This window comes from Bos mutus, chromosome 10 (assembly GCF_027580195.1).
Source record: "Bos mutus isolate GX-2022 chromosome 10, NWIPB_WYAK_1.1, whole genome shotgun sequence".
Taxonomy (NCBI): domain Eukaryota; kingdom Metazoa; phylum Chordata; class Mammalia; order Artiodactyla; family Bovidae; genus Bos; species Bos mutus.
Window position 1 is genome coordinate 83944587 of NC_091626.1, and position 17417 is coordinate 83962003.

Sequence of the window (17417 nt, forward strand, 5' to 3'; positions counted from 1 at the left end):
GTCTTCTCCAACACCACAGTTCAAAAGCATCAGTTCTTCAGCACTCAGCTTTCTTCACAGTCCAACTCTCATATCCATACCTGACTACTGGAAAAACCATAGCCTTGACTAGACGGACCTTTGTTGGCAAAGTCATGCCTCTGTTTTTTAATATGCTATCTAGATTGGTCATAACTTTCCTTCCAAAGAGTAAGTGTCTTTTAATTTCATGGCTGCAATCACCATCTGCAGTGATTTTGGAGCCCCCCAAAATAAAGTCTGACACTGTTTCCACTGCTTCCCATCTATTTCCCATGAAATATTACCCAGCTTTAACAACTATCAACTAAGGGCCAATGCTCTTTCAACCATATTCTCACCCATTAACTCGCTCTCACATTTGCCAATCCTAGGCCTAATGCTAGGCCTTGGAGAAGGAAATGGCAACCCACTCCAGTACTCTTGCCTGGAAAATCCCATGGACCGAGGACCCTGCTAGGCTACAGTCCATGGGGTCAGAAAGAGTCAGACACGACTGAGCGACTTCACTTTCACTGTTCTTTCAGGCCTCACACTACTTTTCCTGCAAACATTTCAGCAGGTATTTCTAAAAGATATGGAGCCTTTAAAAATATATAACTGTAACTCCTTTATCATGTCCATAAAGTCTGAACAATAATCCCTTAATTTTGTCAAATATCCAGTGTTCAAATTCTCAGCTGTTTCATAAATGTCCTCATTTTACTTATACAGTTTGTTTGAATCAGAATCCAAATAAGATCTCAGCATTACTTTTGGTCAGTATGCCCCTCAAATTTCTTTTATTTACTTTAACATTTTTGCTGCTGCTGCTAAGTCGAGTCAGTCGTGTCCGACTCTGTGTGACCCCATAGACAGCAGCCCGCCAGGCTCCACCGTCCCTGGGATTCTCCAGGCAAGAACACTGGAGTGGGTTGCCATTTCCTTCTCCAATGCATGAAAGTGAAAAGTGAAAGGGAAGTCGCTCAGTCGTGTCTGACTCCTAGCGACCCCATGGACTGTAGCCTACCAGGCTCCTCCATCCATGGGATTTTCCAGGCAAGAGTACTGGAGTGAGGTGCCATTGCCTTCTCCGTTAACATTTTTATTTACCACTTGTTATTTATCTCTGGCTGTGCAGGGCTTTCACTGCTGCATGGGGCTTTCTCTGGTTGCAGGGCATGGGCTTCTCATTGCGGCGGCTTCCTCTGTGGGGAGCCCGGGCCTTAGGGCAAGCGGGCTCAGCTGCGGCTCCCAGGATCTCGAGCGCAGGCTCAGTGGTGCGGGGGCTTAGTTGACCCGAGGCATGTGGGATCTTCCCAGACCAGGGATCAAATCAGTGTCCCCTCATTGGCAGCTGGACTCTTAATCGCTGGACCACTTGTGAAGTCCTTCAAGTCTCTTTCCCTTTTGGCTCCTTGCTTTATTATTATTGTTTTTTCCTTGTAGTTTATTTGTTGATGAAACCGGGTAGTCCGCTCCACGGTTTCCCACCATCAGAGTTGTGCTGATTCTATCCCCTACTGGTGTTTAAGATGTTCCTTTGTCCCTTGATTTCCTGAAAACTGGTTGTTGGGTATAAAGGAATATTTAATTGTAGAACAATGCCTTAAAACGTTCAAGTTCAGATTACATAACTTATTTTTTAGCAATAATTTTTAGGAAACTTGAATAATGTTTGCTCTCAGTTTATAAAGGTTGCAAATGAAACACTTCTCAACAAAATATAGGACCTCTTGGAGTAGGCAAATGACAGTCTGTGGGCTCGCCATTTATTTTTGTAAACAAAGTTTTATTAGAACACAGCCATGCCCATTCATTTATATATTTATTATTTCTGGCTGCTTTGCCAATACAGTGGCAGAAACCAGGAGTTGTGGCACAGACCCTCTGGCCCACAAAACCTAAAATATTTACTCTCTGGCCCTTTAAGAAAAAGTTTGCTGACCTCTGCTCAGCATTTATACATTTTACATAAATTTATAAATTTAATACATTTTACTTTCTCTTTGGGTATTTCCTTTACCCCAAAATACTCAATCTTCTTCAAGTATTGATTTTTACAAAGCTAATGAATTATACCTAAAAGTATGGCAAACTTTAAATCATTACATCTTCTGAAACTTTGCCTAAACTATACAAGCTTTTGACTTAGAAGCAGAAGTCTAAAGCAATTACTCATTTACACACTTTTAAATTGTTCTTATAAGGGTCTCTTAGGTCTCAAATTTTCTCACACATCCATAGTAGAGAAAATACCAAATATGTCCAGATAGCTTCCTCTTAGTCTTTCTCACATTTACTTACTTGGCTGCACCAGGCCTTAACTGCGGGCATGTGGGATCTTCAGTCTTCACTGTGGCACGGGGCATCCTTAGTTGAGGCATGTGTGGTCTGGTTCCCTGACCAGGGATTAAACCTGGGTCCCTGAACTGGGAGCACGGAGTCTGGAACACCAGACCACCAGGAAGGTCCCTACCCAGATCCTTCCTGATGACAGACGTTTTACTGGTATGGTCCTGATTCTTCTAAACCTGTTTTTCTGGAGTGGAAGGATACCAAACAGTGGGGAAGATGGTGATGGAGGGGACCTGCTAAGGGAGAGAGGAGCTGCCCCAATTAATTGAGGTGACTTAGAGCCGGAGATTTTGATAGAACCTCAAAGCGGCAGATTTGCTTCTCTGGTTCTTAATGCATTTCCTAACTAAAGATCTCTGAGCTCCCTGGAATTCTCCTCACCCCCAGTATATTTCAGTTCAGTTCAGTGACTCAGTCGTGTCTCTTTGCGACCCCATGGACTGGCAGACCTCCCTGTCCATCACCAACTCCTGGACCTTGCTCAAGCTCATGTCCATCGAGTTGGTGATGCCATCCAACCATCTCATCCTTTGTCATCCCCTTCTCCTCCTGCCTTCAATCTTTCCCAGCATGAGGGTCTTTTCCAATGAGTCAGTTCTTCACTTCAGGTGGCCAAAGTATTGGAGCTTTTCAGTATGTATCTCTAACATGTAAGAACTTTAAAAAAGTAACCTCAGTGCCATAGTACGTTAGTATATCTAACAGATTTAAGAATTACTTGATGTCATCTAATCAGATCAGATCAGTTGCTCAGTCGTGTCTGACTCTTTGTGACCCCATGAATTACAGCACGCCAGGCCTCCCTTTCCATCACCAACTCCCGGAGTTCACTCAAACTCACGTACATTGAGTCAGTGATGCCATCCAGCCATCTCATCCTCTGTCATCCCCTTCTCCTCTTGCCCCCAATCCCTCCCAGCATCAGAGTCTTTTCCAATGAGTCAACTCTTCGCATGAGGTGGCCAAAGTACTGGACTTTCAGCTTTAGCATCATTCCTTCCAAGGAAATCCCAGGGCTGATCTCCTTCAGAATGGACTGGTTGGATCTCCTTGCAGTCCAAGGGACTCTCAAGAGTCTTCTCCAACACCACAGTTCAAAAGCATCAATTCTTCGGTGCTCAGCCTTCTTCACAGTCCAACTCTCACATCCATACATGACCACAGGAAAAACCATAGCCTTGACTAGATGAACCTTTGTTGGCAAAGTAATGTCTCTGCTTTTGAATATGCTATCTAGGTTGGTCATAACTTTCCTTCCAAGGAGTAAGCGTCTTTTAATTTCATGGCTGCAGTCACCATCTGTAGTGATTTTGGAGCCCAGAAAAATAAAGTCTGACACTGTTTCCACTGTTTCCCCATCTATTTCCCATGAAGTGGTGGGACCGGATGCCATCTAATACCCCATCCATTTTTAATTTTACCATGTATCTCAAAAAAGGTCCTTTTACAATTTTCCCAACCAGAATCATAATGGGGCCATATATCTCATTTGGTTGATACAACCCTAACCTCTTTTAATCTATTGCAGTCTCTCATACCCTTAAAGATGCTGATTCATTGAAGAAACTGGGCTGTTTCCTATAATTTCCCACTCTCTAAATTTGGCTGATTGCTTCTAGATAGTAAAATGAAATGAAATGTTCATCGTTCAGTCATGTCCGCCTCTTTGCAACCCCGTGGACTGCAGCCTGCCAGGCTCTTCTGTCCATGGGACTCTCCAGGCAGCAACACTGGAGTGGGTTGCCATTTCCTTCTCCAGGCCATCGTCCTGACCCAGAGCTCGAACCTGGGTCTCCTGCGTTGCAGGCAGATGCCTTACCATCTGAGCCTCCAGGGAGCTCCAGGGGGAGGGGTGCTAGATAGTATGAACTCTAAGTTGTTCCTTCACCATATACTTCTGGGAGCAGTCTCCATTACATTCATTTTTTCCCTAAGTCAAGAATAGTTCATAAGTGGGTGAACATATTCTCTAACCAGCAAAAATCTTTGAGCTTGAGAGGACCTTGAATTCTTTTACATTCCTAACATATTCAAAATGATACATTGTTTGAAGTTTGGCTATTTCACACAGCTTTGAGTCAGACTTGGCAGTCCCAACTCACGTAATAGCTAACTTGTATTAAGTGCGTTTGATGAGCCAGGTACCAGTCTAAGCACTTTACCTCTGTGCTCATTTAACCTTCTAAACATTTTGCAGAGGAAACTGTCCACACACACAAAAATAATCAATAGTCAATCTAGGAAAGAAATGGAAAATTTTGTTTGAGTCAACCTGAGGATTGTAATCCAGGAGATGATCTCCCAGATAACTCTGAGAACTGTTCTGAAGAGGTACAGGAAGAGGCAGCATGTATGTGATTTTGGTGAATGGTTACGTGCAATCAGGCCTTCCCCGGTGGCTCAGATGGTAAAGAATCTGCCTGCAATGCAGGAGATCCAGGTTCAACTCCTCGGTTGGGAACAGCCCTTGGAGAAGGGAATGGCAACCCACTCCAGTATTCTTGCCTGGAGAATCCCCATGGACAGAGGAGCCTGCTGGGCTACAGTCCGTGAGGTCACAAAGAGTTGGACACGACTGAGCGACTAATACTTTCCCTTTCTTACATGCAATTACCTCTCATCTTGGTAGAAGGTTACTGCTATTTGGGAAGAACAGATATCTTAGTTAATGTTTTTAGTGCTTTTCTAAGTATAAGAAGATGCAAGAAATTGGGTTCATAAAATTGTCTTCTGAAAACCTCTAACTACCTGAGGGTCAGTTCCGTCCCGTTCTCCCAGAGCAGTCTCATCCTGATACTTGCCCTGAATTCCTTTCACAAATTCCTTTTAGTGGCTTTAGTGCCTAGTGACTTGATTCTTGTAGAACTGGATGGTGGGCGACATTCTTTATTTTACAGTCCCCACGCTTTTGGTTTGAATTGTGACCAAGGTTTGGGAGGCATTTCATGACCAGTTTGTCATGAGCTAGGAATGCTCATTCCCAGGTTAGGAAAAGATTTACCTGATAGTCCACTCAATGCACTGTTACTGGAGTAGGCTCCTTTAATAGTAACCAAAAGCCTCTGGATTGCCTGTCTTTAAGTCTTTTATTTACTTTTAGCTGCGCTGGTCTTTCACTGCTGCACGTGGGCTTCCTCCAGTTGTGGCAAGCAGGACTCACTCTCATTGCGGTGCTCTGGCTCCTCCTTGCAGTGGTCCCTCTTGCTGCGGAGCACAGGCTCCAGGCACGTGGACTTCAGTAGTTGCGGCACACGGGCTCAGTGGTTGCGGCTCTGGGGCTCCAGTGCTTTAACTCACATAGTTTGGGCACGCAGGCTTGGTTGCTCTGAGATATGTGGGATCCTTCTGGACCAGGGATAGAACCTATGTCCCCTGCATCAGCAGGAAGATTCTTAACCACTAGAGCACGAGGGAAGCCCTGGACAGCCTGTCTTACTAGTCTGCTACAGTTCAGGAAACCGTCCTCTCTTGCTGCTTCTTCCCATATCTAGAATATTACGAGCTTTGATCTTATAGAACTATGTGTTTGATCAATCACTTCAGATCATCTAATCACATCACTTTATCTGAGGCTCAGTCACTCATTGTGAAATGCAAGAAATGATTTTATAGATTAGGCAGAATATAAATAAAATAGCTAGTAACACTAATAAAGTCATAAGTATGCATTTAAGCCAAGAATTTCCATAATATGTGACCCAGTGTTCTCCCAAGTTCCCCTGACCAGTCTGTTCTGCACCAGTCACCATCTTTGAGGGAAATGACATATTGGCATTGTATATAGAGTTCACCAAAGAAGTCTGCACTTAAAAGCTGTGTGGTGGGTCATCGGTGACTCCCTTACAGGATTGTGAAAGGAATGTTATCTTCTAAGGAATTACCTAGTTGGCATCAGAAAAACAAACAAACAAAATAAATTGATGGTCATGACTGAGCAGGTATTTCTGTCATCGGAAGAGAGAATGAGACTGTGTGCTTGCATTCAAGTCACTCAGTTGTGTCTGACTCTTTGCAACCCAACAGACTTTAGCCCACCAGGCTCTTCTGTCCCTGGTATTCTCCAGGCAAGAGTACTGGTGTGGGTTGCCATTTCCTTCTCCAGGGGATCTTCCCCATTCAGGGATCAAACCCTGGTCTCCTGCATTGCAGGCAGATTCTTTACCCACTGAGCCTCTTGGGAAGTCCTTCTGTCACTGGGAAGGGCTCCTTAATGCAAAATGCAGATACACAATGCACACTAGTGGGGAGGGAGGAGGTACAACGGGTAGAGAAAATTTTCATTTCAATTTCTATCTTGCCTTAAAATATGAATTTTTATTTCATAAAAAAAAAAGCTTGGGGAATCTGATTAACTTGACTCACTCAGTAAGTCAGGGTGTAAACTCAGGCGCGGAATCCGAATTCCAAATTCCTAGAACTTTCTGCTCTGAAGAACTGGCACCTCCACTCTCAGAATTTCCTGGTTCTCAAAGAAGCAAGCAGGTACCGATGACTGGGAGGAGGTCCCTTCCGCCCCGCCCCGCCCTACCCCGCCCTTTTCGTTCCGCCCCTTTTTTATTCCGCCCCGCCCCCATGGCTGAGGACTAGGCTCAGGGAGCGACAGAGAAAACCACACTTCCCAGAGTGCACCGCCACCGCAACGGCCTTACTGCCGGCCTCGGGCTCCCGGTGCCATCTTTGTGGGGTGAGGAGGCGGCGCGGCCTGTGACCATGGCGCTCTTCCCCGCCTTTGCAGGTGTCGCCGAGGCTCCGGACAGCGGGAGGAAAGGTGAGCCCCCAGGAGGGATGAAGAAGGCGCTCGGTGGGCTTGGAGGGGCGTCCCTTGGGCCGGCTCTCGGCGCTTGCCTTGGGTTTGTTTATCCGCTTGTATCCCAGAGTTCTCCGCGGCGCTGCAGGGCCTTCTGGGAGGACGGCCTCTCGGCGCGCTTCTGGGCCGGAGTTGTAGCGTCCAGAGGGGGAGAGAGGCGGGAGAGGCCGCGGGCCGGGGGCTTCTGTATAGCCGTGTCTTTGCGCCCCGCTTTCTTCCCGAGGCACGGTTACTTCACCTGTGAAACGGAAGCAGTGGTGTTTTCACGGGGGAGACTCCTGATGCAAGTGCTGGGTGTGCTTCATTACAGCTTGCTTTCTTCCCCGTTTTACTTATTTCTGAATCGCTGGGTGGCTGTCTTTTGGCCGAACCAGAGCTAGAAAATTAGGGTCCGAAGCCCAATCAAACATAGTGGGCGCAGCTGCTGGGAATAAGCACTGGCATCTATTTACTGAAGGCTGACTGTAGGCGCGGTAACGGTGTTACATACTTTATTCAAGCCTTAAACATTCCCAGGAGCTCTGCATTGTTAAAAATTGTGGCACACAGTGAGGAAACTGGGTCCTTTGTCCGACAGACGTTTTCCACCAAATCCTTATGGTGTCCTAACATGCTTCTCTACCCAGTGCCTCAGTCGTGTCCACCTCTGTGACCCCACGGACTGTCGCCCACCAGGCTCCTCTATCCACGGGATTCTCCCCGCAAGAATACTGGAGTGGGCTGCCTAGACCTCCTCCAGGGGATCTTCCCAACCAGGGATCAAACCCACATCTCCAGGCCTCTAGCATTGGCAGGCGGATTCTTTTACCTCTGAGCCACCATGGAAGCCCCTCTCTACCCTAGAATTTCCTATCAGTTCAGTTCAATTCAGCCGCTCAGTCGTGACCGACTGTCTGCGGGCCCGTGGACTGCAGCACACCAGGCCTCCCAGTCCATCACCAACTTCCGGAGCTTGCTCAAACTCATGTCCATTGAGTTGGTGATGCCATCCAACCGTCTCGTTCTCTGTCGTCTCCTTATCCCGCCTTCAATCTTTCCCAGCATCAGGGTCTTTTCCAGTGAGTCAGTTCTTCACATCAGGTGGCCCAAAGTATTGGAAGTTCAGCTTCAGCATCAGACCTTCCAATGAATATTCAGGACTGATTTCCTTTAGGATGGATTGGTTGCATCTCCTTGAACTCCAAGGCACTCTCAAGAGTCTTCCTCAACACCACAGTTCAAAAGCATCAATTCTTCAGCGCTCAGCTTTCTTTATGGACCAACTCTCACATCCATACATGACCACTGGAAAAACCATAGCTTTGACTAGACAGACCTTTGTTGGCAAAGTAATGTCTCTGCTTTTTAATATGCTGTCTAGGTTGGTCATAGCTTTTCTTCTAAGTAGCAAGCGTCTTAATTTCATGGCTGCAGTCACCATCTGCAGTGATTTTGGAGCCCAAGAAAATGAAGTCTGACACTGTTTCCATTGTTTCCCCATCTCTCTGCCATGAAGTGATGGGGCAGATGCCATGATCTTCGTTTTTTGAATGTTGAGCTTTAAGCTAACTTTTCCACTCCCCTCTTTCACTTTCATCAAGAGGCTCTTTAGTTCTTCTTCACTTTCTGCCATAAGGGTGGTGTCATCTGCATATCTGAGGTTATTGATATTTCTGCCAGCAATCTTGATTCCAGCTTGTGCTTCATCCAGCCTGGCATTTGGCATGATGTACTCTGCACATGGGACTTCCCTGGTGGCTCAGACGGTAAAGCGTCTGTCTACAATGCAGTAGACCCAGATTCGATGCCTGAGTGGGAAGATCCACTGGAGAAGGAAATGGCAATCCACTCCAGGACTATTGCCTGGAAAATCCCATGGACAGAGGAGCCTGGTAGGCTACAGTCCATGGGGTCGCAAAGAGTAAGTTAAATAAGCAGGGTGACAATATACAGCCTTGACATACTCCTTTTCCTATTTGGAACTAGTCTGTTCTGTGTCCATTTCTACCTGTTGCTTCTTGACCTGCATACAGATTTCTCAGGAGGCGAGTCAGGTGGTCTGGTATTGCCATCTCTTGAAGAATTTTCCACAGTTTATTGTGATCCACACAGTCAAAGGCTTTGGCATAGTCAATAAAGCAGAAATAGATGTTTTTCTGGAACTCTCTTGCTTTTTCGATGATCCAGCGGATGTTGGCAATTTGATCTCTGGTTCCTCTGCCTTTTCTAAATCCAGCTTGAACATTTGGAAGTTCATGGTTCAAGTACTGTTGAAGCCTGGCTTGGAGAATTTTGAGCATTACTTTGCCAGCGTGTGAGATGAGTACAATTGTGTGATAGTTTGAGTATTCTTTGGCATTGCCTTTCTTTGGGATTGGAATGAAAACTGACTTTTACCAGTCCTTTGGCCACTGCTGAGTTTTCCAAATTTGCTAGCATATTGAGTGCAGCACTTTCATGGCATCATCTTTCAGGATTTGAAATAGCTCAACTGGAAATCCATCACCTCCACTAGCTTTGTTCATGGTGATGCTTCCTACGGCCCACTTGACTTTGAATTCCAGGATGTCTGGCTCTAGATGAGTGATCACACCATTGTGATTATCTGGGTCATGAAAATCTTTTTTTGTATAGTTCTTCTGTGTATTCTTGCCACCTCTTCTTAATATCTTCTGCTTCTGTTAGGCCCATACCATTTCTGTCCTTTATCGAGCCCATCTTTGCATGAAATGTTTCCTTGGTATCTCTTATTTTCTTGAGGAGCTGTCTAGTCTTTCCCATTCTATTGTTTTCCTCTATTTCTTTGCACTGATCACTGAGTAAGGCTTTCTTATCTCTCCTTGCTATTCTTTGGAACTCTGCATTCAGATGCTTATATCTTTCCTTTTCTCCTTTGCCTTTCGCTTCTCTTTTCACAGCTATTTGTAAGGCCTCCTCAGACAACCATTTTGAATTTTGCATTTCTTTTTCTTGGAGACGGTCTTGATTCCTGCCTCCTGTAGAATGTCGCGAACCTCTGTCCATAGTTCTTCAGGCACTCTATCAGATTTAATCCCTTGAATCTATTTCTCACTTCCACTGTATGATCGTAAGGGATTTGGTTTAGGCCATACCTGAATGGTCTAGTGGCTTTCCCCACTTTCTTCAATTTAGGTCTGAATTTGTCAATAAGGAGTTCATGATCTGAGCCACAGTCAGCTCCTGGTCTTGTTTTTGCTGACTTACGGAGCTTCTCCATCTTTGGTTACAAAGAATATAATCAGTCTGATTTCATTATTGACCATCTGGTGATGTCCATGTGCAGAGCCTTCTCTTGTGTTGTTGGAAGAGGGTGTTTGCTATGACCAGTGTGTTCTCTTGGCAGAACTCTATTAGCCTTTGCCCTGCTTCATTCTGTACTCCAAGGCCAAATTTGCCTGTTACTCCAGGTATTTCTTGACTTCCTACTTTTGCATTCCAGTCCCCTATAATGAAAAGAACATCTCTTTTGGGTGTTAGTTCTAGAAGGTCTTGTAGGTCTTCATAGGACCGTTCGACATCAGCTTCTTCAGCATTTCTTGTCAGGGCACAGACTTGGATTACTGTGCTGTTGAATGGTTTGTCTGGGAAACAATGGGGATCATTCTGTCATTTTTGAGATTGCATCCAGGTACTGCATTTTGGACTCTCTTGTTGACTATGATGGCTGCTCCATTTCTTCTGGGGGATTCCTGCCCGCAGTAGTAGATACACTACTATCTACTGTTTAACCCATTGCAGTCCATTTTAGTTTACTGATTTCTAAACTGTGGACGTTCACTCTTGCCATGTCCTGTTTGACCACTTCTAATTTGCCTTGATCTATGGACCTAACATTCAGGGTTCCTATGCAGTATTCCTTTTTACAGCATCAGACTTTACTTCCATCACCAGTCACATCCACAACTGAGTGTTACTGCTTTGGCTCTTCATTCTTTCTGGAGTTATTTCTCCACTGATCTCCAGTAGCATATTGGGCACCTGCGGACCTGGGGAGTTCATCTTTCAGTGTCCTATCTGTAATAGCAGGGAGGGAACACAGCCCCACCCATCAACAGAAAATTGGATTAAAGATTTACTGAGCTTGGCCTGCCCATCAGAACAAGGCCCAGTGTCCCCTCAGTGAGTCTCTCCATCAGGCACCTTCCACTAAGCTCTTATCGTTCTCCATCAGAGGGCAGACGGACTGAAGTCCCCAATCACAGAAAACTAACCCATCTGATCACATGGACCACAGCCTTGTCTAACTCAATGAAACTCTGAGCCATGCCGTGTAGGGCCGCCCAAGACGGACGGGTCATGGTGGAGAGTTCCGACAGGATGTGTCCACTGGAGAAGGGAATGGCAAGAGACTTCAGTATTCTTGCCCTGAGAAGCCCATGAACAGTATTAACAGTGGAATTTCATGGAAGCTGGTGGTTAGATCTAGAGAGTTAGGTTCAGTTTGAAAATACCTCATTGGGTTTGCTCTGCACTTGGCATTGATCCAAATCATGAGGCTGAGCTGCCTGGTTTCCTCTCCCTTAGTGGGTAAGATGGACCAGTGGGTTCCTGGACAGCCTGTTACATCCGTTATGAAGCTGCCCATGGGTCTTTCACCTAAAAAACTTCCATCTCTGTTCTCCAACCTTCTCCTCCCGGTTAGAACTTTTATTAGACAGTGGTATCCTTCCATTTTTTTTATCCTTAATATGAGCAACTGCATTTCCCTTCATTTTCTTCTTTAAAGTATAGTTGATTTACCATGTTTGAGGTGTACAGCAGGGTGATTCAGCTAAATATATATGTTCTTTTTCAGGTTTTTTCCATTACAGTTTTTACAGAATGTGGTTCTCTGTGCTGTACAGTAGGTTCTCGATGTTTCTCTATTTTACATATAGTATGTATCTGTTAATGCCAAGTCCCAAGTTTATCCCCACCCCCCATTTCTGTTTCTTAATTGCAGAGTATTCTGCATTTTGCCTTAAATCCCAGAGATCATTCTACACTGGCGTATATAAATCTTTCTCAGTTCTTTTGGCTGGTACCTAGTACTCCATCAAGTGACTGTCACTGACTTTATTCTGTCAGTCCCTCTTAAGGACATTAGACTGTTTCTGGTGTTTTGCTGTTAAAAACAGAAGTACTTTATCTTTGGCCTTATACTGTGAAGTGTTATGAAAATGTAAGATGGTGTTAGTACTGATGTGTGCAGTTTTAATTAAAAAAAAAAAAAACAGCACAACTCTTGGGCAGCAATACCAAAGCTAGTGAGAGAGGCTGTGTCCTCCACTCTCTCAGTTCTGTTAAGAGTTAAGCCAGGATTAAAGTAGGCATCATAGTTAGTAAGTGTTTTGGGGAGGCTGAGTTCAGCAGAATTCATTCTCTCAACAAACAGGTGTCCAGCGCCTCCCTTGTGTTAGGAGCAGCAGAGAGCCCCCAGGGTGTGATCCTTCCAGTTCTTGAGCTTTTCTTTCTGCATCATCAGATTGATGAGGATTGTCTACTCTAATAAAACATTGTTGCCTGGGAGTCAGACATCTGGACAGAGTTGGGATGAAAGAGATGAGGCTCATGAATGTATGAATGAGACTGTGCTCTTGTACTCAGTCGCTCAGTCGTGTCTGACTCTGCAACCCAATGGACTTTAGTCTGGCAGGCTCCTCTGTCCGTGGGGTTCTCTAGGCAGGAATACTGGAGTGGGCTGCCATTTCCTTCTCCAGAGGATCTTCCCAACCCAAGGGTTGAACTTGGCTTTTCTGCATTGCAGGCAGATTCTTTACCCACTGAGCTGCCTGGGAAGTTCATGTGTTTCTGACATGAAAGTGAAAGTCACTCAGTCATGTCCAGCTCTTTGCAACCCTAGGGACTATACAGTCCGTGGAATTCTCCAGGCCAGAATACTGGAGTGATTAGTCTTTTCCCTTCTCCAGGGGATCTTCCCAACCCAGGGATTGAACCCAGGTCTCCCGCATTGCAGGCGGATTCTTTACCAGCTGAGCCACAAGGGAAGCCCCAAAATACTGGAGTGGGTAGCCTGTCCCTTCTCCAGCGGATCTTCCCGACCCAGGAATCGAACCGGTGTCTCCAGCTTTGCAGGCAGATTCTTTACCAACTGAGTCATCAGGGAAGCCGTCTCTGACATAAATGTTAGCAGTGTTTTCTTAGGCAGTCTCCCAGGGCAATAAAAATAAACAGAAAACAAATGGGACCTAATTAAACGTACAGGCTTTTGCACAGCAAAGGAAACCATAGACAAAAGGAAAAGACACTCCGCAGAATGATAGCAAATAATTGCTAATGACACAGCTGACAATGGCTTAATTTCCGAAACATACAAATAGCTCATATATTATTCAACAACAAAAGCTACAGGACCCAGTTGAAAAGTGGTCAGAAGACCTAAGTAGACGTTTCTATAAAGAAGACATACTGATGGCCAATAGGCACAATGAAGAGATGCTCAGCATTGCTAATTATTAGAGAAAAGCAAATCAAAATTACAATCAGGTACCAACTCAAACGGGTCAGAATAGCCATCATCAAAAAGTCTACAAATAACAAACGCTGGAGAGGGGGTGGAGAAAAGGGAACCCTCCTACTCTGCAGGTGGGAATGTCAGTTTGGAGGCCACCATGGAGAACACTGTGGCTGCTGCTGCTGCTGCTGCTGAGTCGCTTCAGTCGTGTCCGACACTGTGCGACCCCATAGACAGCAGCTCACCAGGCTCCCCCATCCCTGGGATTCTCCAGGCAAGAACACTGGAGTGGGTTGCCATTTCCTTCTCCAATGCATGAAGTGAAAAGTGAAAGTGAAGTTGCTCAGTCATGTCTGACCCTCAGCGACCCCATGGACTGCAGCCTACCAGGTTCCTCCATCCATGGGATTTTCCAGGCAAGAGTTCTGGAGTGGGATGCCATCGCCTTCTCCGATGGAGAACACTGTGGAGGCTCCTTAAAAAACTAAAAGCAGAACTACCATATGAGCAGCAGCCCCACTTGCAGGCATGTATCTGGAGAAGACAGTACTTTGAAAAGATAGCTGTACCCCAGTGTTCATTTCAGCACTGTTACAATAGCCGAGACGTGGAGACAGCCTGGCTGCTCATCAGCAGGTGAAGGGCCGAGGGAGGTGCGGCACAGACGCACAGCGGGCACTGCTCAGCCAGAGCGCGAGAACGCCACCTGCAGCGGTGCGAGCGAGGGACAGACACCACGGGGTGTCACTCACATGTGGAGTCTGAACTGTGGCACGGATGAGCCTGTCTGTGAGACAGAAACGGCCTCGGGGATAGAGAACAGCCGCGTGGTGCCGCAGGGGAAGGGGCTGGGGGCGGGTGGGCTGGGAGTGTGTGGTTAGTAGATACAGACTGTTCTGTACAGAGTGGATAAACAGCAAGGTCCACTGAGCGGCTCAGGGACTGGGTTCAGAACCCTGGGGGAAACTATAATGGAAAAGAATATAAAGCAGGACGCGCATAACGGGGGCTTCCCAGGTGGCGCTGGTGGTAAAGAACCTGCCGGCCAGGGTAGGAGACATAAGACATGTGGGTTCAGTGCCTGGGTCAGAAAGATCCCCTGGAGAAGGCCTTGGCAATTCAGTCCAGTCTTCTTGCCTGGAGAATTCCATGCACTGAGCCTGGCGGGCTGCAGTCCGTAGGGTCGCAAAGAGCGACTGAAGTGACTTCACACACGTGTGTATAATGGAGTTACTTTGCTGTACAACACAAATCAGCACATTTTAAATCAAGTACACATGGATAAACTATATGCGATTCACTAGTCTAAATGTTTACAAATACGTATTAAGTCATTGAATCCTCATAACAACTCTATGAAGTCAGTACTATCGTCAGCATTTTTCAGGAGAAGGAAGCAGAAACACAGAGCCCAGGATTTGGGCTTTGACTTGGGCTCAAGCAATCTAGCTTCAAAATCATGGACTCTTTTTAAAAAAATTTTGCATATTTTAATTTCAGAACTAAAAAACCGCAACATACAACATTGAAACCCTCCTGCTGTCTCTGGCTTCTCACTTGAGGAGCCCCAGGCCTACTCCACCACACCCATGCCAGGATCGAGGTGGGCCTGGGCGTTGATGGAGATGAAGCGTGTGTTCTCGTAAACACGACTCTTTGCTGCTGAGCTTTTGAACCATAGGCCTGACTCTGTTGCTCTGGGTAAACACAAACACCATCACGGCCTTTTAAGGCCCCTGAGTCTCTCTGGCTCCATTTTGCTCCCACTTGCTCTCACCCCCAGAGGTTCAGCCATAACAGCGCCTCCTGCGTGACAGTCACGCCGTCTCCCTTTCAGGCCTCTGTGTAAGCCGTCCGCCCTGCCTTGATGCCTCCTAGGAGCGCGTGTGCCTACTGTTTTCTCACCGTTTCGGTCTCACCGAGCTGTCCTCGCGGGCAGCTGTTTCTCACCTTGCCTAGTTTGGACTAGGGCACTGTGATGCCACCATCCCTGTGGGTTTTCTCTTCACTGGCCTGCGTCTCCCGCACGTGACCGAGTGCCCGTGTGCAGCCCCCTGAGGGCCATCCTGGGCATGTCCTGCTCACTGACCATCTCCAGAACTCAGAACAGTGGCTGGCCCTCAGTGAAGACGGGCAGCCTGGGAGAGACGAGGGGCTAGTGTTTCGTCAGGGCTGCGCAGCGAGCAGACGAGGACGCCGGTGTTTGAGCGCAGTCCTCCGGGCACCAGGACGTGGGCTGTGAGCCGCGCTGTGACAGTGTGATGCTGGGCGTGGCTGCTCCCGTTCCCCCTTGGACCCCGGGGCCTCTTCCAAGTGTGTTAGCTCTGGGAAGGCTGGCCTTGCGGAGGTCCTCTGTACTCGCTGTCTTCCGTGCAGTTCTTAGCCACATTTCCAGGTGCTTTCTGCATGAAAACTTGTGCTCTTAGACTCTGTCAGGAGCCAGATGGAGAGCTTGGTGCACTGTTCTTTGAAGGAGGCACGCCCTTCCCTAATGCACACGTTATAGAGCCCTGGAGTCCTTTGGAATTGGCGTCCCTGGAGGGTGGTGCTCGCCTCTGTTCATGGGAACAGTCGGTGCGCCTATGTTACACTGGTCTCCTCCTCTCCTGGAAGGCAGAGCTTTCCTGTGACACCTCCCCTAAGTGGAGAAACGATTACCTTAGGACACACCTTGCTGAGGGATGCACAGAGTAAATCCTGATAAAGCAGAGACAGTTCCACGCTGTGGCGGCTCGGTGCTGAGATGCTGAGCCTGGTTCCTGGGGAGCGAGTGTGGCGGGGCCCCTGTCTGCCTGGGGTGCTCGCTGCAACACGAATGCTGAATGCTCCTTTTGCTTTTTGCCTTTTTTTTTTTTTTCCTGTAAGCACTAAAATCCTCTTTGGATTTCTTTAGGCTAGCGAAAATAGGTATTCATGTAGGCCTTTTGGGAAAAAAAAGTGCCATGAAGTGAACTGTAGAAAAGCGGAGGATACCCATAACACAATGATAAATGGCTGCAGAACAAGGGCATTGTATCCAATCGTGACTCAACATCTGTGTCTAAAGTTTAAATCTGTGACAATTCCTTCTTTCCTTCATCTGTGTCTGTGAGGTGCTTTAGTCGTGTCCGACTCTTCGCGACCCCGTGGACTGTAGCCCGCCAGGCTTCTCCGTCAATGGGATTTCCCAGACAGGAACACTGGAATGGGTTGCCATTTCCTTCTCCAGGGGATTTTCCCAACCCAGGGATCAAACCTGTGTCTCCTGTGCTGAAGGCAGATTCTTTACTGTCTGAGCCACCAGGGAAGCCTCCTCTATCTATAATGGGATTGAATCAAAGCGTTTTCCCTGGTGATGGAGAAATAAAGTTATATAAAAACTTATATAAAGTTCAAATCAACTTATTCAAATCACAAAAAGATTTGCACTTGAAGTATTCACGATGATTCGTATTATTTTGTGTAAAGTCTCAGATAATGTGGTTCTTCCAGTTCCTGCCTGGTTTTGTTAGGCAGTGGGTCTAAAGCTGTTTTTCTGCCTGGCACCTTCCCCTTCTTCCTTTCTTAGGCACGTGTATGGGCATCAGATCAGTTCAGTCGCTCAGTCGTGTCCGACTCTTTGCGACCCCATGAATCGCAGCGCGCCAGGCCTCCCTGTCCATCACCAACTCCCGGAGTTCACTGAGACTCACGTCCATCGAGTCAGTGATGCCATCCAGCCATCTCATCCTCTGTCGTCCCCTTCTCCTCCTGCCCCCAATCCCTCCCAGCATCAGAGTCTTTTCCAATGAGTCAACTCTTCGCATGAGGTGGCCAAAGTAC

The 17417-nt window shown here is 46.7% G+C and overlaps 1 protein-coding gene across 1 annotated transcript in view; it reads left to right on the plus strand.

Annotated features, from left to right (window-relative positions):
* Window positions 1–6961: 6961 nt before the first annotated feature.
* Window positions 6962–17417, plus strand: part of NRDE2 (NRDE-2, necessary for RNA interference, domain containing) — a 48515-nt gene continuing 38059 nt past the window's right edge. Inside the window, 1 exon segment of the mRNA XM_005888606.2 lies at window positions 6962–7123. Within this exon segment, the coding sequence (XP_005888668.2) occupies window positions 7066–7123 (58 nt within the window). The 5' untranslated portion in view covers window positions 6962–7065.